Source organism: Vipera ursinii, assembly GCF_947247035.1.
Source record: "Vipera ursinii genome assembly, chromosome: 1".
Classification (NCBI taxonomy): domain Eukaryota; kingdom Metazoa; phylum Chordata; class Lepidosauria; order Squamata; family Viperidae; genus Vipera; species Vipera ursinii.
In genome coordinates this window covers 203,524,647-203,549,559 of record NC_139512.1, presented here as the reverse complement: position 1 = coordinate 203,549,559, position 24,913 = coordinate 203,524,647, and the positions used below count along the sequence as shown (strand labels likewise).

The 24,913-nt window shown below is 37.7% G+C and overlaps 1 protein-coding gene across 1 annotated transcript in view; it reads right to left on the bottom strand.

The window, feature by feature from the left end:
- HAO1 (hydroxyacid oxidase 1) overlaps positions 1-22,410 on the bottom strand; it is a 51,791-nt gene extending 29,381 nt beyond the window's left edge. Inside the window, exons 1-2 of the mRNA XM_083348695.1 lie at positions 21,568-22,410; positions 16,046-16,197 (exon numbers count right to left, since the gene is read on the bottom strand). Coding sequence (XP_083204821.1) covers positions 16,046-16,197; positions 21,568-21,704 — 289 coding nt within the window. The 5' untranslated portion in view covers positions 21,705-22,410. The remainder of the gene's footprint in view (positions 1-16,045; positions 16,198-21,567) is intronic.
- Positions 22,411-24,913: the final 2,503 nt, after the last annotated feature.

The window sequence follows — 24,913 nt, the reverse complement described above, 5'->3', positions numbered from 1 at the left end:
AAATCCAAACAACCTTGTAATTTATCACAGGAGCAACTTTGGAGCAACATGTTACATTTTGATTTTCCACCTTCAATGGTTCACTAGAGGGAGCTAGCTGATTAGACATTTGACACTTTCCTCATGTTATCAGAAAGTATAAAAGGGGATGAAAATTTTGAGATAGATTCCTGTGATGAATGTTGTAGAAGCAAGAGGAAAGTGCACATATTACTGTATTGTCTGTCTGTCTGTCTGTCTGTCTGTCTGTCTGTCTGTCTGTCTGTCTGTCTGTCTGTCTATCTATCTATCTATCTATCTATCTATCTATCTATCTATCTATCTATCTATCTATCTATCTATCTATCTATCCTTCCCATCTCCCCAGTAAGGAGATTCTGGGCAGCTTACAAAGATTAAAAAGTTAAATATAGAAACAAAATTTTTAAAACTATATTAAAAAAAACTATAACTAAGGAGAGGGATGGCAAGGAGATGAGATCTTTTTCATCCACCATCTCCAATGGTGAAACTCCCCACTCTGCCTCAGGCCCCCTTTTTTTCTTTCCTCATGTACAAGAATCAATCAATATTGTGTGAAGTTTTGCCAGACACCAGAGTCTAACTTAGGTACCTAAGGCCCTTTTCTTTCTTCACCAATTTTGTGTGTGTGTTTTTTAAAGACACCTGAAGATACACACCCATTCTTCACAACTAACCAATTTTTGTAGTTCAACCATGAAGTTCATAGGCCATTTTATGGATCAAATAAAATGTGCATTGAATAGAAATAGTTCAGTTCAAAATATTTTAATTGCTATAGTCCTTCACTGGAAAACTGAATTCAATTATTTTATTAGCCCTTTTAAAGAACCCTTTTATTCTTATTCTCTTAGGAAGAATAGGCAAATCAACTAAACCTTTATTATGGCCTTTGGGCCTGAGCTAAGCTATTCATATGGAGCATATGTGAAAAAAGTTTTTATTTTTTAAAAAATGTCATATTACATGTGCTTTATATATATATGTATGTATGTGTATGTGTATGTGTATGTGTATATATATACACAGAGAGAGAGAGAGAGACATACATATATATGTGTGTGTGTGTGTGTATATATATATATATATATATATATATATATATATATATATATATATATATATATATATATATATATATATATATATATGTACACACACGGTGGCTTAGTGGGTTAGGACGCTGAGCTTGTCGATCAGAAGGTCGGCAGTTTGGCGGGTCGAATCCTGAGTGCCGCGTAGCAGAGTGAGTACCTGTTACTCGACCCAGCTTCTGCCAACCTAGCAGTTCAAAAGCACGTAAAAATGCAAGTAGAAAAATAGGGACCACTACGGTGGGAAGGTAACAGCGCTCCATGCGCCTTTGGCGTCTAGTCATGCTGGCCACATGACCACGGAGACATCCTCGGACAAGCACTGGCTTTTTGGCTTTGAAACGGAGATGAGCACCAGCCCCTATATATACTAGCCTGTATTTCTTTTGTTTGTTCAATTTTGAAGCAGGAACAAAAAAAACCTGGCTTGGAAACCAACAACTATGAGCTGACCAGGAGAGGGGAAAATCTCTCCCCGCACTTTTTTTGGTGGCATTTGGTAACTTGATTTCCAGATACGTAAAAAGATTTACTTTGCCTTCTACTTATCATCCAAGGTTTATATATAGACCAATGAAATGTTATCCTAATAATCAGCCTAATAAGTAAGTTATGTATGATATCTTACCACAGGACTCATTATGCAAAGACTTAACTCTCTGGAGAAAGCTTTAATGCTGGGGGAAATGGAAGAAAAGAGAAGGACAGCCAGCACTAAGGTGGGAAGATTCAGCTACAATGACAACTGGAAGAGCTGAAAAACCAAATTACAAACTGATTATCACAGAGAAAAATCTATAGAGTTGATTGTTATGTATTCACTTATAATTCACATTGTTATGTATTCATTATTTACATTGTTAGGAATTGTTGTAATAGAGATTAACAGGGCTGAGGTAAAAGCCGCGGCAGCTTTTGACAGCTGTCAAAAGCTGCCGGACAGAACCACGCAGGCGCAACCGACTGACAGTTCTGCACGCGCCTCCACTGACAGCTCCGAGCTGTCAAAATCTGCCGGTTCCGATTGGAGGAGACGAACAGCGCGGGAACCAGCTCAGCCCTGATTGGCTAACCTACTGACAGCTGCCAGTATAAATAAGAGTCATGTTCTTCTGTTGTTTGCCTGGTTCGGAATAAAAAGTTAACCCGTTTAACTCGCTGTCTCGCCTGCTTCTTAACTAAAGCATTGATAATGACTCGTTAGCATAAAATCCATCAATCAAATTCTCTAAGAATCTATGCTCAGGGTTTGCTGGCCAGCAGTTTGCAACTGCATTTTGAGGGACAGCTCTGTACATAAAACAGAACACTCTCATGAGATTTTGTTGAGAAATAAAACTCCTATATTTAGGGCTACAATTTGATATTATTTCATTTCAAAATATGGGAAGCCAGTTCTGATGTGTTTGCAGTCCCTCTTGCTTGAAGTGCTTCATTTATTGGCTTGGTCAGCCCTGGTGACGTGTGAGATTCTAGGCATCAAGACTTGAATATTATTATTTCCCTCACCATCCATGTTTGGCCATTATACTGTAGTTTATATCTCTGTCTTCCTCTCATAGTATTGACATGGATTATCTCATTATATTATTATTCCTTTAAGTTTAAATCAGGGGTGTCAAACTCAATTTCATTGAGGGCCGCATCAGCATTGCGGTTGCCCTCAAGGGGCTGGGTGGGTGTGGCCTGCTGGGTGGGTGTGGCTAGAGTGCGTATGGCCTACTGGGTGGGCATGGCCAGCTCTACATCGTTCGCATCAAGGGTGCCTATGCGGGCCTGGGCAGGAGTGGGACAGATCTGAGGGTCTCTGGCAGAAGGAGGGTCTCTGGGCCAGGGCCAAGGCAGTGGGGGCTGTTCCATCACTGTTTCCAGGGTGGCTTTGCGGGCCACATAAAACCACTTCGCGGGCCGCATCCGGCCCCCGGGCCTTGTGTTTGACATGTCTGGTTTAAATGGAGCGAATGGGGTGTTTTCAATAGCATATACAATCAATAAACCAGCCAAACATTTTACTTGCTCCATTACCTGGAGCAATAAACAGCTTCAGCCCCCTATAACAACTGTGCTACACATGTTAATATATTAGGGTTAGGATTTCATTTAATAGCACCCAGATGTCCACTTTTAGAGCTTTAACATGTATTTAATCATTTGGCTCAAATAAAACCTTTTTTTCAGTAAGAGAAGAGTGGAATGCTTTATGAAAATGAACATGTCACGATAGTATGGATTTCCGTTAAAACAATAATGTGGCAAAACCCAACTGATAGGACAAACTATGGTCTGTCTGAACCTTAGTAGATCAACAAGTAAAGCTTTTCAGGTTATAATTAAATCCCATGGTAATTTTGCAAACAAAGCTGAGTAATTCTGAAGGGCTGGAACAGCACTTGTTAGGCGAATCACATTAACAGCAGATATGAAGTCTAATAAATACAATAAACTAAATTATCACCTAGCAATGATTTAGCTGAAAACAGTGTCATATTAATATACAGCTTTGGCAATATCCACAGGGATATAAATGTCACCATTTATCTACTCCTAAATTCTAAGGAAAGGGACGCTATTATGAGAGACTTCTCAGAAAGTGCTTTGATTAATGTTTTATACTGAGCTTGAATTTAAAATGGCAATCCACCAATTTATTTATTTATTTATTTATTTGATTTGATTTGATTTGATTTGTATACCGCCCTTCTCCTGAAGGATTCAGGGCGGTGAACAGGGACATAAATACCAAAATACCCAAAATACAGAAATTAAAAACAAATTAAACCCTAGTGCCCAAATGCAGAAAATAAATTACATTAAAACAATAATTAAAACAAAACCCATCAGACCAGGCCGGCTTGTTCAAACAAATAGGTTTTTAGGTCGCGTCGGAAGGAGCGAAGGTCGGGAGCCATCCGGAGCTCAACCGGTAAGTGGTTCCACAGGTCAGGCGCACCCACAGAGAACACCCTTCCTCTGGGGGTCACCAGATGGCATTCTCTGAATGGCGGCACCCTGAGGAGGCCCTCTCTGTGGAAGCACACTGGGCGGAGGGAAGTTGATGCTGGCCGCAGGTGCTCCCTAAGGTACTCCGGACCCATGCCATGTAGGGCTTTGTAGGTCATAACCAGTACCTTGAATCTCACCCGGAAGGCAACCGGAAGCCAATGCAGCTCACGGAGCAGAGGTGTAATATGGGAGTATCGGGAGACCCCCAATACAACTCGCGCGGCTGCATTCTGCACCAGTTGGAGCCTCCGAGTGGTCCTCAAGGGTAGCCCCATGTAGAGAGCGTTGCAGTAATCTAACCGAGAGGTCACGAGCGCATGAGTGACTGTACGCAAGGCATCACAGTCTAGATAGGGCCGTAGCTGGCGCACCAGGCGCAACTGGGCGAAGGCCCCCCTAGTCACAGTTAATATATGATCTTCTAAAGAAAGCTGTGAATCTAGGAGAACTCCCAAGTTGCGAGCCCTATCTACGGGAGGTAATAACTCACCCCCCATAGTGACAGATGGAATGATCTGAGTTTCCTGAGATGCTGGCACGTACAGCCACTCCGTCTTGTCAGGGTTGAGACGAAGTCTGTTCCTCCCCATCCAGACCTGGACCGCCTCCAGGCAACAGGACATCACGTCGAGGGCATCACTGGGGTGGTTTGGGGTTGAAATGAAAAGCTGGGTATCATCAGCATACTGATGATACCCAACTCCAAAGCCACGAATGATCTCACCCAGAGGTTTCATATAGATGTTAAACAGGAGAGGCGAGAGGACCGACCCCTGAGGAACTCCACAAACGAGAGGCCTCAAGGTCGATCTCTGTCCCCCTGCCAACACTTTAAGACCAAATTAATAGCAATGGAGATATCTCTTAGCATTAAATCATAAGTAACAACAGCACTATATTCTTCACATAAATGGAGTTAGTTATAAATGGATTGAATCTGTTTGTGAAATTAAACTGTTTTCAAAACCAAAATTATCTCCATCTTGTCTTGCATGAAACAAAATACATCACACAAATTGACCACTCAACCAAAAAAAAAGGACACCTTTTTTTCTCTAAAAAAGTAAATAACACTCTCAAATTCCTATTTGGCCTCCTATAGACCAACTTTGTTATCACAACACCAGTTTTCTTCATCAGTTTTTAATCATCATAGCTTCTCATTAGTCAGTAAATTGAAACTGTTCAGGATCAGTTCAGATTGGAGCATAATATAAGTCTTGTAATACAAAAAAAAAAAAACCTCACCACTTTTCCTTTTACATCTGCCAACCAATTCAAGGGAATGTTCTGTCCAGTTAGTGCTAACAATTGCATAAAAAACAAATTGTGCTTTTTTTCCCCCCTTGTGCATTCTCTATTCATACTTGCAAGCTCATTTGCAAACACAGGTCCAGCCAATGCAGGAACAACTGGATCACTTCAAGGGATACAGATAGTCCTTGCTTAACAATCACATAGGAATGCGTGCCAGACTAATTGCAAATCATGGCCTTCTAAAATTAATAATCTTTTATTCTTTAAAATTATCCATTCTCTAATCCAGGTTAGGGACGCTGCATGGTAGTATGTTTCCCAGTCCGGTAGTCCTAAACCCCCATTTTCTTTGGCATCCTGCAAATGTTTCATTTTAATCCTCGGTTTTTTCCTTTGCCATATAAAATTTAGTGTCAGTTTGTTCAGGTTCCCGAAAAATTTTTGATCTAATTGTATGGGAATATTTTGGAACAAGAACAGGATTTTAGGTAGTACATTCATTTTTATAACAGCAATTCTTCCTAACAGTGAAAGACTCAAGTTTCCCCATCTTTCCAGGTCTTCTTTTATTTGTTTCACTATTTTATCGTAATTGTCTTCTTTGATTGAAGTACATCTGGCCGTAATAGTAATTCCTAGATATTTTATCTTCTTAACTATTTGTATATCCATAGTCCTAGCCAAATTTTCTTTCTGTTTATTCGTCCTATTTTTAAACAATCATTTTAGTTTTACCCTTATTTATTTTCAGCCCAGTGGCTTCATCATATTTATCTAGTTCTTCCAACAGTTTCGGTCCCGATTGTTGTGGATCCTCCATAATAAAGACCAAATCATCCACGAATGCTTGAAGTTTAAAAATTTCTTTTTTAATTTTTAATCCTTTTATATGCGGTTCATTTCTAATTATCCTCGTTAGGGCGTCTAGCGTCAGTATGAATAATAATAGGGATAGAGGGCATCCTTGTCGTGTTCCTTTTTGTATTTGAAATTTCCTGGTTACTGTGACTGGCAATTCCATTGCTAAGCAACCTAGTCATTAAGCAAGACATCACATGACCATGACTTGCAATTTTATTGCCAGCTTCCTCACTGACATTCCTGGTCAGAACCAGCTATGAAGCATGCAAATTGTGATCACACGACTGTGATATAAATCCCCACTAGTTGTGAAGTGTCCAGGTTTTGATGTGACTACAGGGACACTGCAACAATCATAAGTGCAAGGACTGCTCATAAAGCTACTTTTTCAGCGCTATCATAACATTGACTGTTAAACAGTTTTGTCTTTTAAAGTGAATCATTAGCTCCCACAATCTGGGTGGCCAAAGTAAATTATTTTTAAAATATATATACACCCATTGTGTATGCAACAGGTCAGTTAATGTTCGGTAGATGAACTGAAGAAACAGTAGGGCAAAGGTGTGCCCAAGACATGCAAATATGTTTGAAAGCAGTGGTCAGGTTTTTGATACATGACATCTTGCAAACCACCTAACAGGCTTTGACCTAGGAAAAATTAGACTCAGTGAATTCTTTACCAGGAGATAAAACTCTTACTAGGAGAACAAAGCAAATACATTGCCATGGCTTATTGAAGCAATTAAGCTTTTAGAGCAGGGGTCCCCAACCCCCAGTCCGCGGACCGGCACCAGGCCACAGCATACCAGGAAACTGGGCCACACAAACAAGTGAAGCCCCATTTGCTGGATGCAAGCAACATACGAAACCACGCCCCCTCTGGTCCGCGGAAAAATCTTTCTCCACAGTGTTTCCGGTTTGCTGACACAGCCGCCATGGGTGCTTGGGAGACAAGCTTTATTTCCCTCACCCAGTTTTGTATTGCTGGGGGGGGCTTAAAAGGGTCAAAAAGTCACCCCAGAAAGGTGACCAGCAAGGAGGGGCTTTCGCTGGATCACAGGAAAGCGGTAACTCTCCCGTTAGAGCCGGCGTTCCCTCCAAACCGGCAGACGAAAGACTGGCCATAGCAATATGGCCGGTCACTAGGCTGTGGACAGCCAAAGTCACACCTATCATCAGGCAACGTTAAAGCAGTGTGGAAGAGTCTGGGTGAGATCTACCTCTCTTAAATTCTAATTTCTTTTTTTTACCTACGAAAGCCGCAAAGTACTTTCCCCCTGTGGAAAGGGAAGGGGGATTTTACTCCTCCCTCCATAAACAGTGGCGACTAACAATCCAGGGGAGCTTAAAACATTTGAAAAATTATTGGGGCCCAATTGGAACTTTATTTCCTAAAATTTGTGGGCTAAAAGACTCTTCATTATCTATTTCTTCACTCTCTATTTTTATTGAAAATTGGGGCTTTTCCTCATAAAATAGAAGAAAAACTGAAAGGATTAAAATAACTTTGAGATTCAAAGGAAATTTTTTTTATATATTTTATTGGTATTTTTTAACATAACATAAATCATTCAGTAATTTGGAAACAGTATGTTGTCTGGGTAACATTTATAAGACAATTAACAATTGATTTCTATAATCTATATTCCATATGTTAATTTCAGTTGATTTCCCCTTTCCCCAAAGTATCTTTCTTTGCAAAATATTAGATTAAAACAATTCTCATTATTTTGATAAACAATTAAGTATATAGTTTTTCCAATAATCCTATTTGTCATTTTAGTTGCCTTATCGTAAATCCTGTTACCATGCTTATTTCTGCTTATTTCTCCCCCCAAATTCTAAATATTCTTACTAGTGACAATTTTCTCAACAATTAACTACATTTACATTGGTAGATTTAATTCTATTTTTTCCATATAAGTCCTCTCATACTTTTATATTTCTTAATCAATAGTAAAAAAAGTAGAAAGAAAAAAGAAAAGAGGAGACAAAAAAGAGGAAAAAATGAAGGAAGAAAAAAGAAAAAAAGAAAAAGCACTGATATACAAAAAATAACATACGACTGAAGATATGTATCCCTCCTAATTTAATATATATTTATTCCCTCAATTTCTTATTCTTTTTGACCATAGCTGAGAATGTATTTAATCTATTTAAACTTTAAGCATTCCATTCAGTAGATCTAATCATCTAATCCTTTAACTCTCATTCAAAACACATTTTGTTATGCTTTTCTTATCATCACATTTAAATAACTAAAACGTTTGCTTTGAATCATTTCAATTTTTTTTACAGAAAGGAAAAAGAAAAAAAATATATTGTATTAATTATAAAAAATTCATCCCTCTAAGAGTAATATATTCCAAAGTTTTTCCATTTCTTTAGCCATATTCAAACAAATGTTTCTTATTGTATTAGTTAACAAAAAAAATCATCTCTCTAAAGAGTAATATATTCCAAAGTTTTTCCATTTTTAGCCATATTCAAATAAATGTTTCTTTTTTAAATATTCTCTCTGATAAGTCCCATCATCTATTTTCTTGATGTCCATTTTAATCTTTTTTCTCTGGCCATTGCCTTTCTTAATCAGTATGTTTTGCTGCATCATTCGTTTCCCTGTAAAGTATTTTTTCTTATTCTTTTCCTTATCTTCAAAGTTACTTGGACGTGTTGAAATATTTCCCATTTGAATTAAATCATGATTTTTTATTTTATACGGTTCCATCTTTAAGTCTCTATCCTCAAAATTATGTTCAGTCATCTCTACTGTATTTTCCTGGGAAATTTCTTGGAGTGAAATTAAGTTGGAGATAAGTTGATTCATACTCTCAAAGTTGTTCTGTATTTCTTTGTGGTTTAATATCGTTGTCCTTTGAAATTGTTGCCACTTATCATATGTTTCCTTTTGTAATTATTCATTGCTTCAAATTTGTTACTCTCACTTTGTTTACACAGCTGCATTTTTTAAGAACTTTGAGGTCAGAGGGGAAAAAAATCCTCACCCACCAGTAGGTGTCAGCATTTACTCATTTTTCAGGTCTTTCTAGTCTTTTTTCTCTCTCTCTAAAGGGTAAGTTTCTCTGCTTCCAGTAACCAAAAGGAGGGAGTATAATCCCCCTCCTTTTTTCAGAGATCTCTTATTTTTGGGACTTTCTTCTTCAGGAAAATAGGTACAATAGAGAAAATCAATATTCTTACCCAGATTCAAGCATGCTGTTTAAAATCCGCTTAATTTAAAAGCTTATGACTTCCATTGTTTTCAGCTGTGACTGGACATGGAGTTAACCAGCTTTTTCGTCTGTTGGTTTCTGAGAGGCTTCTCCTGGACTGTTCAGAGAGACTGCCATCTCTCCTAAGTCCCTGGGATTTCCTTCCTTCATTCCACCCCTTCAGGGTGGGTTCTGGCCCCTTAGGGTCCCCAACAAAAAGAAATTTCAGCCAAAGGGTTCCGAATCTTCTGACTGCTCCACTGGAAAACAGGAACCAGAAGTCTCAAAGGAAATTTTTAAACATTGGGGTGACATCTTGTGGCTAAACCTGAAACTGCAATCTGTTATTCTTTAAGAAGCTACAATTTAAAAAATAAGATAAGATTTCTGTAACCTTGAACACCAGCTGTGAGAGATTTAGCTGTGCTCTTTCATCTACTGGAAAAAAATTGTTAAAGTTTTTAATTTAATTCATCATTATGAAAGAAGACCAGGAGCAGACTTTTCTTATGAAGGAAAATTTGGCACAAATTCTGGATACACTAAAAGCAACTTATCAAATCCTTCTTATAGCTGGGAATGAAATTAGAGCCTTTGGAGAAAAATGAGAAAGCAGCTCAGATATGCAAATTCAAACTGTGATTATAACTAAAAAATCAACTATACAGAATACTACAGAAAAAAAGGAACAATTAAATATTATGACAGAAGATTTAACTGCCCAACAGGTACTAACGGAAAATCCAGAAAAAAATCTGACAATATGGATGGAGGAAAACGCCTGCTACATAAATCAGAAGGAATCTGTGGATCAAGAAGAGGAACAGATGTAAGAAAAGATAAACATTTCAGGACAACTACGTTCAGAGGGGATAACAAAGAGACGACCTGCTAGACTTGCCAGACCTGCTAGACTGCTCAAAAAATGGTGACTGGATGTTTTTTCCAATATTATATAATACATATAATAATACAAGGAGAACTGTTTGATGACTCAGAAGCACGGACATGGAAGACGACCTCGCAAAGAAAGCTAGAATAAGACTGAAGAAGAATGGATTCTTGACTTACGAGATTTAAAATAGAATATAGAAAATACCCAAATAGATAAGATGTGTATTTTGAATACAAGTTATTGTTATGAATTGAAGAATAGAAAAATTCTGGCTATTTCAAATCTAGCAGTATAAATATTAACAGTTAAATTTGAATATTGAGTTGCTTATAATGGTTAGGTAAAGGTGATTAAGACATATATATGCTAAGATTTATTGATGAAAGGTAAATACAGGCATGGCCGAAATTGTTGGCACCCCAGAAATTTTTCCAGAAAATCAAGTATTTCTCACAGAAAAGTATTGCAGGAACACATGTTTTGCTATACACAATGTTATTGTTTTGCTATATACATGTTATTCCCTTTGTGTGTATTGGAACACAGCAAAAAAAGGGAGGAAAAAAAGAAATTGGACATAATGTCAAACAAAACTCCAAAAATGGGCTGGACAAAATTATTGGCACCCTTTCAAAATTGTGGATAAACAAGATTGTTTCAAGCATGTGATGCTCCTTTAAACTCACCTGGGGCAAGTAACAGGTGTGGGCAATCTAAAAATCACGCCTGAAAGCAGATAAAAAGGAGAGAAGTTCAATTATTTTTATTTTTGTATTTTTATTTTAATTCCATTTATATCCCGCCCTTCTCCGAAGACTCAGGGCGGCTTACAAACTTAGCAGTAGCCTTCATTCTATGTATAAGCCTGCTTATTAGGGCTTTCACACCTCCCCCAAGCGGCATTATTACAAAGTCAGCTTAATTGCCCCCAACAATCTGGGCCCTCATTTTACCTACCTCGGAAGGATGGGAGGCTGAGTCAACCTTGAACCTGGTGGGATGCGAACCTGCACTAATTGCAGGCAGCTGGTGTTACTTAAGGAGGCATTAGCCCACTGCTCCACCAAGGACACCAAGTCTTTGCATTGTGTGTCTGTGTGTGCCACACTAAGCATGGACAACAGAAAGAGGAGAAGAGAACTGTCTGAGGATTTGAGAACCAAAATTGTGGACAAATATCAACAATCTCAAGGTTACAAGTCCATCTCCAGAGATCTAGATTTGCCTTTGTCCACAGTGCGCAACATTATCAAGAAGTTTGCAACCCATGGCACTGTAGCTAATCTCCCTGGTCGTGGACAGAAGAGAAAAAATGATGAAAGGTTGCAACGCAGGATAGTCCGGATGGTGGATAAGCAGCCCCAAACAAGTTCCAAAGGAATGCAAGCTGTCCTGCAGGCTCAGGGAGCATCAGTGTCAGTGTGAACTATCCGTCAACATTTAAATGATATGAAACGCTATGGCAGGAGACCCAGGAGGACCCCACTGCTGACACAGAGACATAAAAAAGCAAGATTACAGTTTGCCAAAATGTACTTGAGTAAGCCAAAATCCTTCTGGGAAAACGTCTTGTGGACAGATGAGACCAAGATAGAGCTTTTTGGTAAAGCACATCATTCTACTGTTTACCGAAAACGAAATGAGGCCTACAAAGAAAAGTACACAGTACCTACAGTGAAATATGGTGGAGGTTCAATGATGTTTTGGGGTTGTTTTGCTGCCTTTGGCACTGGGTGCCTTGAATGTGTGCAAGGCATCATGAAATCTGAGGATTACCAAAGGATTTTGGGTCGCACTGTAGAGCCCAGTGTCAGAAAGCTGGGTTTGTGTCCGAGATCTTGGGTCTTCCAGCAGGACAATGACCCCAAACATACGTCAAAAAGCACCCAGAAATGGATGGCAAGAAAGTGCTGGAGAGTTCTGAAGTGGCCAGCAATGAGTCCAGATCTGAATCCCATTGAACACCTGTGTAGAGATCTTAAAATTGCTGTTGGGAAAAGGCGCCCTTCCAATAAGAGAGACCTGCAGCAGTTTGCAAAGGAAGAGTGATGCAAAATTCCGGGTGAGAGGTGTAAGAAGCTTATTGATGGTTATAGGAAGCAACTGATTTCAGTTATTTTTTCCAAAGGGTGTGCAACCAAATATTACGTTAAGGGTGCCAATAATTTTGTCCAGCCCATTTTTGGAGTTTTGTTTGACATTATGTCCAATTTGCTTTTTTTCCTCCCTTTTTTGTTGTGTTCCAATACACACAAAGGGAATAAACCTGTGTATAGCAAAACATGTGTTCCTGCAATACTTTTCTGTGAGAAATACTTGATTTTCTGGAAAAATTTCTGGGGTGCCAACGGCCATGACTGTATATTTCGATGTAGTGGTAAAAATGAAAACTAACGGTTGAAATAGAAGAAATTTTGATTACCGAATTTAAGATATTTGGAAATTATGCAAAAATAAGAATATTATATTGAATTATTAATTCGTTGATTCAGAATTGATATAGATCAGATAGGTATCCTGAACATCAGACGTTGTGGGAATTGTGACAAAGGGAATTGGGGCCATTTAAAACTTGGAAATGATTACTAATAAACGTTAAACTTAAATATTAATGGAAAATTAAAACTGGGAAATTTCACTGGGTTATTGATGGTCTAAAAGATGGCATGTTAAAACAACTAAGACATACTTAAACTAAAAGTTATTGATAAATGTAAGAAAGCTATGTTGTATCTGATTGATAGAATAAGAAGTATACTAATAAGAGACAGAACATATTAAGGGAATTAGAGAGGAATATTGGCTGAATAGATGGAGATTTGTATTAATAATATCTGTATGGAATTGAATTATTGTAACTCAGCTGCCACGTTGTTTTTCAAAGATATAATTGTAACATTAGAAAATAAATAAAAAGTTTATTTGAAAAAAAAATCTTTCTTCACAGAACCAGTCCTTGATGCCCAAAAGGTTGGGGATCTCTGTTTTAGAGAGTATAAACAGGGGATTCCTACTGCAGAAAAAAAAATCAACGAGGCACTGGAGAATGTGATTGCTAATAAAGGAACAGTCTGAGACTCCTATTTATACATTAATTTTTCAAATTAAACATTATTTTATATGTGGGGTTTACATATTGCTCCAATCTAAGAAGACTCTGTGAACTTCCATTCCTCACTTTCAATACAAAGGCTTAAAGATACAACAGCACCACAACAAAAGGAAACAACATTATAAAATAACAATAAAGGACACCAAAGCCTCCAAGAAGCAAATAGCTCTCTGCAGTCCAGAAGAAGAGCTTCTACCTACACTAGATTCCGCCCAGGGCTTTTTAATCTGTTGGTGGCTAGGAATCCACAAGCCATGGAGGCACTCAGTGAAAATAATTAAAACTGCATTAGAAATTGGTGTATCTTTGTTGCCTGAAGAATTCAGTTCAAAAGATTTTATTATATGGAGGCAGAGAGTTAAACAGGGAAGACAAGGGATTCAACCTTTAAGGTCATCTCAGGGAGAAACCTGGCTATTAAATTAGGACATAACTGCAAATATCCAGAGATCAATAGATGGCAGTGAAAAATATACAAAAAATGACTTTTTTTCAGCCCAAATGAAAGCTGGAGCAGATTTCTCCAACAAGGCAGGTTGAGGGTATGTATGCATCTGTTTTTCAGGGATGGGTGTGCCTTTCCTTTTATACGTCAGCAAATTTTAATGTTTCCCATTTGAATGTGCCTTGCCTTCTCCTGCCTCCCAACAAGAAGTCAGAACCAATCAATACAGAGGGACTACACAACGCAATACAGCATTGGGATTCAGGAGGTGTTTGCATTGACCCATCTCCAGCCCTCTGCAACCTCTGTTTACCCATCAATTCCTTCAAAGTGTAGGTATGCAGTGTTGGCAACAAGAAGTTGCAGGCAACTCTAAATCAGCCATAAGGCAACCTTCATTAAATTAAATTAAATTAAATTGTAGAAATAAAAAGAAATTCTGAAGTAGGCACTGGCATGGTAAACGTGAGAAATCGTGGTTAGTTTTTGATCAATTGACTTATCTTGGAAAATATTCCAGGATTGGCTTATTGTTTTATCTAATATAGTTTTTAAATTAGTAAATTTACATGTACTCAGTATAGCTGATAGTGTAATGGTCAGGCAGACGGTTGTGTACATCCACAGATTCCCAAGAATAATTTAATTTTCTCAGTGAAATATAATCAGAGCCACTAAACTGGAGAAATCTGTTGTTCAGTCTGCTTTGGCACTGATCTGCATTAATTAAATATACCGTATTATGAACTTGTGATTAATTCCTATAAACATTTGATCAGAGACTCATAGCAAATGAGATGCTAAAATGGTGTTCATTTTCTAGGTCTAGTAAACACTTAAAACATTTAAAAAATAGTTAAATATCAGTATTGGCTAATTCAAGTCTAGTGCAGTAACATTAGACTGCCAAGCCTCATTTACTAAATGAAAGTTACAGTTCATATCTTTTTCTTCACAATGAATCATTCTTACTGCTGTTTTGCAGTGCAAATCTATATGTTTAATAAGATGAACACTCTGTATAACTGAGAAAGAAATCAAAGAATAGACTTTTCTTCAACATGCTACTTTATCTTAAATACACATAGAAGTACTAGAAAGAATATGTGTGATCGAGAGCCATGGAATAAAGTAGCTAAGTTGCCACTCGTGTAATGTTGGTGTACATTTAGTAACATGTCCTAGGAGAATCAAGTATAGAACACTTTATTTTCTTGACAATTTGCACATTTATCCCAAAGTGAGTGCTATTGCGGTGTTTTCAGGACCTGCTTACACAGTCTACTCTACATGGACTACATGTGGTGTCTTATTTTCAGAAAAGTAGCCCTATTGTGGTGTGCCAACCGAACCTTACTTTTGCTTCTGCTCTAGCTTAGCAGATTAATACTGGTTCTAAACCTAAAAAAAGGATGTCAGTCCTAGATTGTAAAAGCATTTCCTGATTATCCCAAAGATGTTTTTTTCACAAGGCAACTGGACTTTCTTGCTTTTCTTTGAAGACGTTTCACTTCTCATCCAAGAAGCTTCTTCAGCTCTGACTGGATGGTGGGGAATGGAAGGATTTATACTCCTTGCAGACAACTGGTCATTTGCATTCTTTTACCAAGTTGCTGAAGCCCCTGGAGGCGTATCTGTGTCTTCAGGGTCACCTGAGTAATGCAAATGGGTGTGGAGCCTTCTTGGAACTATTGAAAGGACTGTGTTGGAGACTGGAGATAAATGATGTCATATCCCTCCTGCTCTGTTGAGAGAGGGCTGTAAATGTTGAGAGAGGGCTATTGAGAGCTTCTTGGATGAGAAGTGAAATGTCTTCAAAGAAAAACAAGAAAGCCTCGTGAAAAAAAGCACCTTTGGGACAACCATAATTTGGATGATTGAGAATCTCCGTAGACATTTCCTGATTAGTTTCTAAATATTACATCCCTATAACTTTATGTTGCATAACACTTTGCTTGGAAATAAAACACAGGATACAGTATTAATTTCCCTAAGCAAACTATGATTATTAGGCAAAATAGGCAAAACAGATTGGACAAAATAAGATGTCTTTAATTTGAACGAAGACATTTCTTCATTCTTCACTTAACAGACTGTCTCCCCTGCTGAATTTCTTTACAAGGAATTTCCAAACCCAGAACATACCTCTAGCAGTTGCAATTTCCCCATCTGCATGAGCCATGCACTGCATGGCAGTGGCTGCGATGCATATTGGCATACTGATTTTCTCTCCCAAGACACAAGTTGACAGGTCCAAGGTTGACACATTTTTCAACATCCGGGGGTATAGTCTTAATCTGCATGGATGGAAAAGGTCCGATAGTAAATAATTCACAGCAAGGGCTTATTTACAATACAAGATTTGTGATGCAGACGCAATAAATTGCTGTCTCCGATATTAACTGAAAGCAAGTTTGGTTTTTAAAATGACTCATCAAATGCTAAAATCTGGAAATGACCAAGCCACTGACGTCAGCTTTTTGTTAGTCACACATGGCCGGAAATGGAGAGCAAATAAATAAAAAGCAGCATGATAAGTTGCCAAATGTCAAAGAGTTTGAGCTAGAATTTCAATAACCAAGTTCTAGTGCCAGGATGTACAGTTTGTGAAAGAGTAATTATCAAATTATAGTTTTTATGTTGCCGGTTACATAATAGATTACTGGAAAGTAATTGCATAATCTTTGATTTAAATGAAATCAACTCTAGTTTTTCTTTTTCTTTTTGAAGCGTGGTTTTCCAGGCATTTTCAGGGGGAGCATGGTGAACGGAAGAAGTCTCTGTGAAAGCGGAAATCACAACAAAAACCAAATAACCGATGAGTAACTGGTTCTTTGGAACATCCCTGGACAAGGAGAGGAGGGGAGATTGCCCGCATGTCCTCTGAATGGCTGCTCCTTGTGAGGAGACCACAGGACAGTGGTCCTTCATGGGTTTGAGCACTAGGAGACTAAAGGATTAACCATCTTGCTCATAACCATAGCAGATCCCTTTAAAGGACACTGCGATGAAGAGATATCTATTTGTAAACTTACAGGGATTGAAGAGTTACTACATTTGTTGTAATGAAGGTTGAAATCACTTTTTTACATATTTCTTTTCTTTACTATAATCTTTTGTCTCCTTTCAGTTTAGGTTGGATTAGTTTTTTACTATTGTAATCAAAATCCTTAATACAATTTATAACATATTTTTTATAAATAATATAAAAATACAAAAAGGAGGAGGAGGAAACATGTCTCTCCATTATACAGCCCATGTACCAGTTACAGTCCAAAATGTTGTCTATCCCTTTTTTTCTATCCCCACGAAAGATATGAAAATGGAATGTGACCAAGAGGTGCTATCTGGACAGCCATATGAATTCCAGGAACTGACTTAGGTTATGCAGAAAACCATTTCAGATCCAAGATATCGTTGGCAATTCCCAGGATAAAGACAATCATATTGAAAAATGTTAAGTATTCAAGACAGCTGGTCTAATCCTGATACCACATAGCATCTATAAAATTATTTTGGTTTGCTTTAAAAGCATTATATTTTGACACCTAATGCTGGCTTCTCTCTGCACCCAAACTTTAAAGGTATAGTAGTTAACACCAAACTGTAAACTGGGAAGCCTAAGTCTGCCTTACACATGAAATCTGCAAAGTGGTCTTAGCCAGTCTCAGTCCTAGAAGAAAGATCTAAAGATCTTCTAAAATTTTGCCAAGGAAACTGCAGGGACTTATTCAAGAGATTACCAGGAGTCAACAATGACTTGAACCCACATATACACAGAAATATTGGAAGCACAATACATCAAAGAACCAGAATTTAATTAATTTACCTTTAGCACCAACCCATCACTAACATTGTTGTTTCCCAATCATTCTAATTAACAGAAAAAAATCTGTTTAACCTAATAATTCTTTATTTATTTTATTTATTTTAATTCCATTTATATCCCGCCCTTCTCCGAAGACTCAGGGCGGCTTACAAGCTTAGCAGTAGCCTTCATTCTATGTATATGCCTGCTTATTAGGGCTTTATCATAGAGCCTTGGTGGAGCAGTGGGCTAATGCCTCCTTAAGTAACACCAGCTGCCTGCAATTAGTGCAGGTTCGCATCCCACCAGGCTCAAGGTTGACTCAGCCTTCCATCCTTCCGAGGTAGGTAAAATGAGGACCCAGATTGTTGGGGGCAATTAAGCTGACTTTGTAATAATGCCGCTTGGGGGGTGTATGAAAGCCCTAATAAGCAGGCATATACATAGAATGAAGGCTACTGCTAAGCTTGTAAGCCGCCCTGAGTCTTCGGAGAAGGGCGGGATATAAATGGAATTTAAAAAAAACATATATGCTTTCGGCACCCATCATCACCACTACCATCTCCCACATTTTAACAAATCTCGGTAGCACTCAGCTCCAGTATGCAACAATTTTGCTTACTATGATTAATGTTGTTAAACAACCTGTGTGGGGGTCTCCTTTTTGTCAGTGAAGAACATCTTATTTTCTAAAGACCTTTAGAAAGTCAAAGATACAATCTATCAGAATTCATTATCTGATCATTTTCTCTCACTCCCAATTTAACATGCTGAAACAAGATTTTTAAATTGATTTTCTTGTATGTCAAAATGCCATCAGCACCATGACCTCATTAAAAAAAATCAATTTTCTAATAGTGAGCTGGCTGAAAGAAACCTGGAATCTATAAAAAAAATAGAAGATGACATCTTCTTTTAGTTCCCCCCAAACTACTTTGGACTTTAAAAGACCCTAATAATCTCAAATCACTTGTTTAGGAGACTTCAAAACACTATATTATTATGCTTTAAAAAAATACTTGCATTGAGCAAACTCCCATGTGTGTTGTTTTTGTTGTTAAAGATAATATGCAGCTGTAAGAGGAGGCTTATCGCAGCTTGGCTAAGACACTTGATTTTCAAAACCTACACAAGCTTTTCTCTGCATTATTAAAGGGTTCATTTATTTTATTCTAATACTTCCTCCCTCCCTATTAACATTTTTTAGAATTACTGTAGACATTGCTTGGTCGTAAAAAGCACAGAAATAATAATCCAGTAATAACCTGCTTTTAATCTTTCTGTCTGAACTGAAAGATAAATATAAGTCAGTTTTATCTCTGTAATATGCTCCCAGCTGCATCTTCTATAATTTTTGGAAAAATATAAAATATACTGTCAACAACAGAATGAGCCACCATTCCAAAATTCAAGATCATAACCTGTTGATGTCCCCAAATTTGCCCATCACAGAGTCTTGGTATATGGAAACATTAAGAAATTTTGTGTCTCGGTGATAATAGAATAGAATAGAATAGAATAGAATAGAATAGAATAGAATAGAATAGAATAGAATAGAATAGAATAGAATAGAATAGAATAGAATAGAATAGAATTGGAAGGGACCTTGGAGATCTTCTAGTCTAACCCCCCTCTCAAGCAGGAGACCCTGTACCATTCCAATCTCTTCTTAAAATGGCTGTCCACTATTGCCCACAAAGTAAGGCCACACTTCCCAAAGTAATTTTGCTCCTTTGTGGAATAGCTCTTACTGTTAACACTTTTTTTTCCTCGTGTCCAAGTGAAATCTACTTACTTTCTGCCTATTCTTTCTTGTCTTCTCTCGTGGAACCAATCTCCTTAGTTATTACACCCACCTTCCATTTCCTATATTATCTTTGTTTTAACTCTTAGGTTAATCAAAAGCTGCTAGGGTATATAGAGTTCTTTCTTTCTCACTGGTACAGACTGTGATTGTATTTCTAGGGTCTTATTTTTCAGAAATCTCCAACCCCCCCAAGCTCTTTTTGACCTGAGGATTTCTTCTGAGACCATGCCTAACATTTCTGTAGTTCAAGTTAGCTGTTTTGAAATCTAATGTACATGTACAAGTATCCTAATTTATTTTTCTGTAGAATCCTGAACTTCAAGATAACGGGGTTACTTTGTCCTAAAGTTCCCACTACTCAGCCAGCTTCCCTTCGTTGGTTAGAATCCAATGTAGGAGGGTCAATCCATTGTGCATTTCACTTCATCAGGGACAATACAAAAGTGGTTTGTCCTTGCTTTTTTCTAGGGGTTGATTGACCTGTCTAGTGCACAATTCTTGAATTTAAAGAATGAGAGCATTTTTCCCTAAAATTTTGCTTTAACTAATATTGGTTGCCTAGTCTATTGATCAAGGTTAGCCCACTTTGAAAAAATGATATGGGCAATTCAAATATACATTGAAGAAGACAGGATTATTTTTTTTTGCTTAGTGGACATGTAAAAAAACTAAAAAAAATTGCATTCAAATAGGTACAATAACTCAGAAAATTTTAAACATTAATATAAAGCTGAAGCCAGAGATGTTTCTTTTGAGATTAACAAAAAGTTGGAAAAAATTGTTAGATATGAAAACAGCAGCAAAACTTTTATATACGCAACAGTGAAAAGATCTGACATTACCCACAATAGAAAAGTAGATGAAAATGATGAGCTTGTTGAGATAGCTAAATTGAAAGCCTTGATTAGAGAAAAGACAACTGATTAATTCTGATCAGAAATCCTTTTGGACTTTTGACATGAAACTGAAAAAAAATGAAATTATGATATATGGGTTTGATGATCATAAAAAATAATAGATATATAAAAAATTGTAACCATGGAGTAAGAGGTCAATTTAAATTTATAACTGCTGGAAATCAGAACTCATTTATTTGTATTTCTTTCCCTCTTTTCTATACTTTTGGCTTCATTCTTTGCTTGTTCTCTTTTTCTCATCTTATTAGTATTCGTTAGTTTTTATCTTTCATGTTTAACGTGTAATAAAGTTATCATAAAAAAAGATTAAACTGAAAAAGTTGTTGAAAATCAAATTATTTTTGCCCAGTTACAGGTGAATTGCAAGTTTTGTCTTTGACCTTTTTAACTTTTCAAGAAGCAAAAACTAATGACTGACATGCACAATTTCAATACAGAGAATAAAGAAAAGCCCTCATAGTCTGTATTCAGCTTATTTTATTCAAGACAAAATTAATGTTAGGAAACTGTTTAATTACATATATAATCTATGCTCAGCATTTTATTTCTATTAAGCATAAATAATTATAAATATATATAAATCAGACATGTCAAACTCACGACTCCTTGGAATATTGTCTCGCCACCCCAGGGGGTGCGAGCATCCCAGGTTGGGAACCCCTGCTCTAATACAACAAATCTAAAATATTTTCCCCTAAATTAGTAATTGAACATTTGATATAAGGATTGGGTAGTTATCAGAGATTTATGATTATCTGGATTTCATATTTCAAAGTATTTTTGCTAGACAAACATCTGAACACACATTATTTTGTTAGATATAACAGCAACATGTTAGTCACAGGGCTGCTTGCTGAGCACAACATATATATTTTTTGCTCCAAGATCAAAGACACTTCCAATTCCAGGGTAATGACTTGCAAAACTGTAATATTTCATATGAAAATTGAATTCTGCTTCATGATATCCCTTGATATCCAGAGTTGAAAGAAGCAGATGAATGCTCAAATTGTACACGACCAATTTACTTTTAGTATAACCTATTCCCATCATGAATGCACTTCAAGTACTGCACTTTCATTTCTACTTTAATTAAATTACAACCTATTAAATACAAATATGAGTTGTTAATTACCTTGAAAATGCAGCTACATTTTCAGCTAAGGTTTGCTGATCATCAGCCCCAGACCTATAGTAGTCGTACACAGACTTTTGAAGAAATTTCTTAGCAAACTTTTCAAAATCAGCAATGCAAATTGGTCTTTCAGACATGATGTAGATCACTCTGTTTTGTCTTTAAAACATTTAGTTCTGCTAGTTTTCAACTTGTTAATCATTAAACAAAAGCAAAGTTCAGAACATTTTTTAAGCAACCCAAATAATAAATTTCCAGACTATTCTTTTGGACTTTGACATTCACTAAATTAAGATGTCCCTACAGTGTACCAGAGAAGGAAATACAGAACAAAGTAATATATCTATATAGTGAATATTCAATAGTGGCATAATCCGCTCTAGACAAATTACAACTGCTCACTCCAATCTCTTCCCCTCTTTTTACTCATGTATTTGTTGTATTTTTTTTTGTCAAAGCATTTTTTTCTTCGTTTTCCCAATGATACCATCACTATTATTTCTGTTTTGCTATTTTTAATTAAAAAAGGAATACAAATAAATAAAGAGCAAATCCAATCTGCATCAAGAGTTAGCAATGATTGTTGGAGGTGACCATAGCTAGGCCCTTTAAGGTGACCTAGATACAACCTTTTTTGCAGGCCAGAAAAAACAGTAACTATGGCACTCAATCAAATGATCTAGATGTTCTCCAGATTAGAGTTGGGGATACTGTCGATCAGCTAGTGGACAGCAATGGTGGCAACACAGAGAAGCTTGAATTCAGAGATTTATGGCTTCTGGTTGCCATGGGTGAGTGCCAAGGAGCAAAACTGGCCCAGTAGCAGAGCTGGAGGTTGGCTTCTGCCATGGAGTCTGTCACTCTGAGCAGAAGCCATTTTGTCTTTTACAAATGGTATTGTCTGCAAAAGAAATGTATCCATTTGTGCCACCTTTGGGCAGCATGTGCCCAAGGACTCTTCTGCACAGCACTGAATGACTTGGAATGAGAAGTGAAAGGACATTCAATCACTATTTGGAGCCAACTGATGAGATCACCATCCTAGATTTCCTCTGTGGAGGAGGGACTATAATTTCTGGGTTGCTCCAGGCAGTGGTGAGCACCTATTTTGCCCCTCATAACCCCCTATGAGAATGGGAGAGGGGATTTGGGAGTGTGGTGTGGATGTGTGATGGGAATGCAGCTGACTGGCAGATCACTGCATGCTACATCAGAAGCAATTCACAGGAACTGGCTAACCAGAGAGGGAAAAAGATTGTTAGTTTAGGATTGGATGGATGGTACAGGTCAGGGAGACTCGGCCTTTTGGGAAGAGAAGGAGCAGACAACATTATCTTGGACAAGAGATATGGCAGGGCTAGCTGGTCCTGGGGAAGACGATTTCAATGTCTCCAGTTGATTCCAAGGCTATTTCCTCATGTCTGGTTATCAGACCTTGGCTTCCAATTACTGCTATTGAATGCCAGGTTGACCAATAATTAAACCTCTCTTGTTCATGACTTGGCATATATAACAGAGATTAGGTTGGGTGTCCCTAATAAATCAGTCAGTCATGAGGACTGAATGGACCCTACTTGGTTCCAAAGGGAATTGGGGGTTAATCCTGAGGTTCTAGTACATGATGAAGGTCTCAATCAATGCCCAGAATGAGCAGGTGACAATGGCTTTGAACTGGAACATTCCAGTGCAACCTCTCCCTGATCCTTCTGAAACCCCTCCCCCCCCCGGCTTTCAGAGGATCTCTGGGAACTGAAGCAACAGTTGAGATAGAGTACTGGGTAGGAAGATGAGGAGTGAATGTGATTATGAATTCTATAAACAAACATTAAGTGAACACAGAAATATACAGTATAATCAAGTTTATAGTTAAAAAAGCAGCTTTTTAATATAAATGTTTTACATAAAAATCATGTCAAACCAAACTAAAAACTGAGCAAGTGTTCATTTAAAGTAACAAGTTTGAAACACGAATGGTAATGTTGCTTTTTAAAGTTTGATGTAAAATAGCGACATCTGAGCAAAGTAGTTTACTTGCCAAATATTAACCCTTTTAAGAATCTTGAAAATGAATTAGTTTACTCCACTTGCTGCGTTAGAAAGATAAGCATCTATACATTCAAATTTATGAATAGAGGCTATAGTGACTACTGTTTCAAAGTTGTTTCACTTTTTTCTGTGTTAAAAAACCCCCCTCAAATTTAATAAGTTCCTTGGGAATGCTTTGTAGTCATCTTTATTATAAGCCAACTTAAAACCGTGGTTTATATATCCATGTAGATAACAAGACATCAACTCTCTAACCAAGAATGAACTGAAATCTTATGAACTAAGGTCTTAATACTTTTACCTCGTTAAAAGTTGGAAGACAATAAGGAAGACTGTCATACTGAGCCCAGAGTATTTAACTCTCAATTCTTTTTACTTAAAAGTAAACCGTACTGAATTTAGTTCCATGGACACATGTTTAGGACACAACCATTGTGTACCAGTTTCTCAAATCAATGCTGAACCCAAATCTTTTACGTCACGGGTGTCGAGCTCAATCGCGTCACATGACATATCCTGACGTACTGTGACGTTTTTTGCCTTTGATGCATCCGGCCCACAGGCTTCCAGTTTGACACCCCTGTTTTACATTATCACATTACTAAGGTTTCAGAGGTTTAAGAATCAAATCAAATAACTGGCTAGCAACTTATCTTTTTGATGCTTTTAATAGCATGAAAAAAATGCTGGTAAATGCAGATGTTGAACTATCAGTTTCTTTAACTGTGCTACATTAAGATTTTCAAGCATGCATTTTTTTATAAGTATTGCCACAGCAGGTTAGGTATGTACACTTAAATCAGACATGTCAAACACAAGGCCCGGGGGCCGGATGCGGCCCGCGAAGTGGTTTTATGTGGCCCGCGAAGCCATCCTGGAAACAGTGATGGAATGGCCCCCACTGTCTTGGCCCTGGCCCAGAGACCCTCCTTCCACCAGAGACCCTCAGATCTGTCCCACTCCTGCCCAGGCCCCCATAGGCACCCTTGATGCGAATGATGTAGAGCTGGCCATGCCCACCCAGTAGGCCATACGCACTCTAGCCACACCTACCCAGCAGGCCACACCCACCCAGCCCCTTGAGGGCAACCGCAATGCTGATGCGGCCCTCAATGAAATTGAGTTTGACACCCCTGACTTAAATATTTATTTGCTTTTAAATGCTTCTTCCCCCACCCCCAAGCGCTTAAATCTATTTGTCCTGTAATATTAACAAAGTGCAATGGATAGTTTTGCTAAAACTTGTTTAAAAAGGTCTTTTAATAAGCAAATTGTATAGATGTTAGGAGTCATTTTAGTG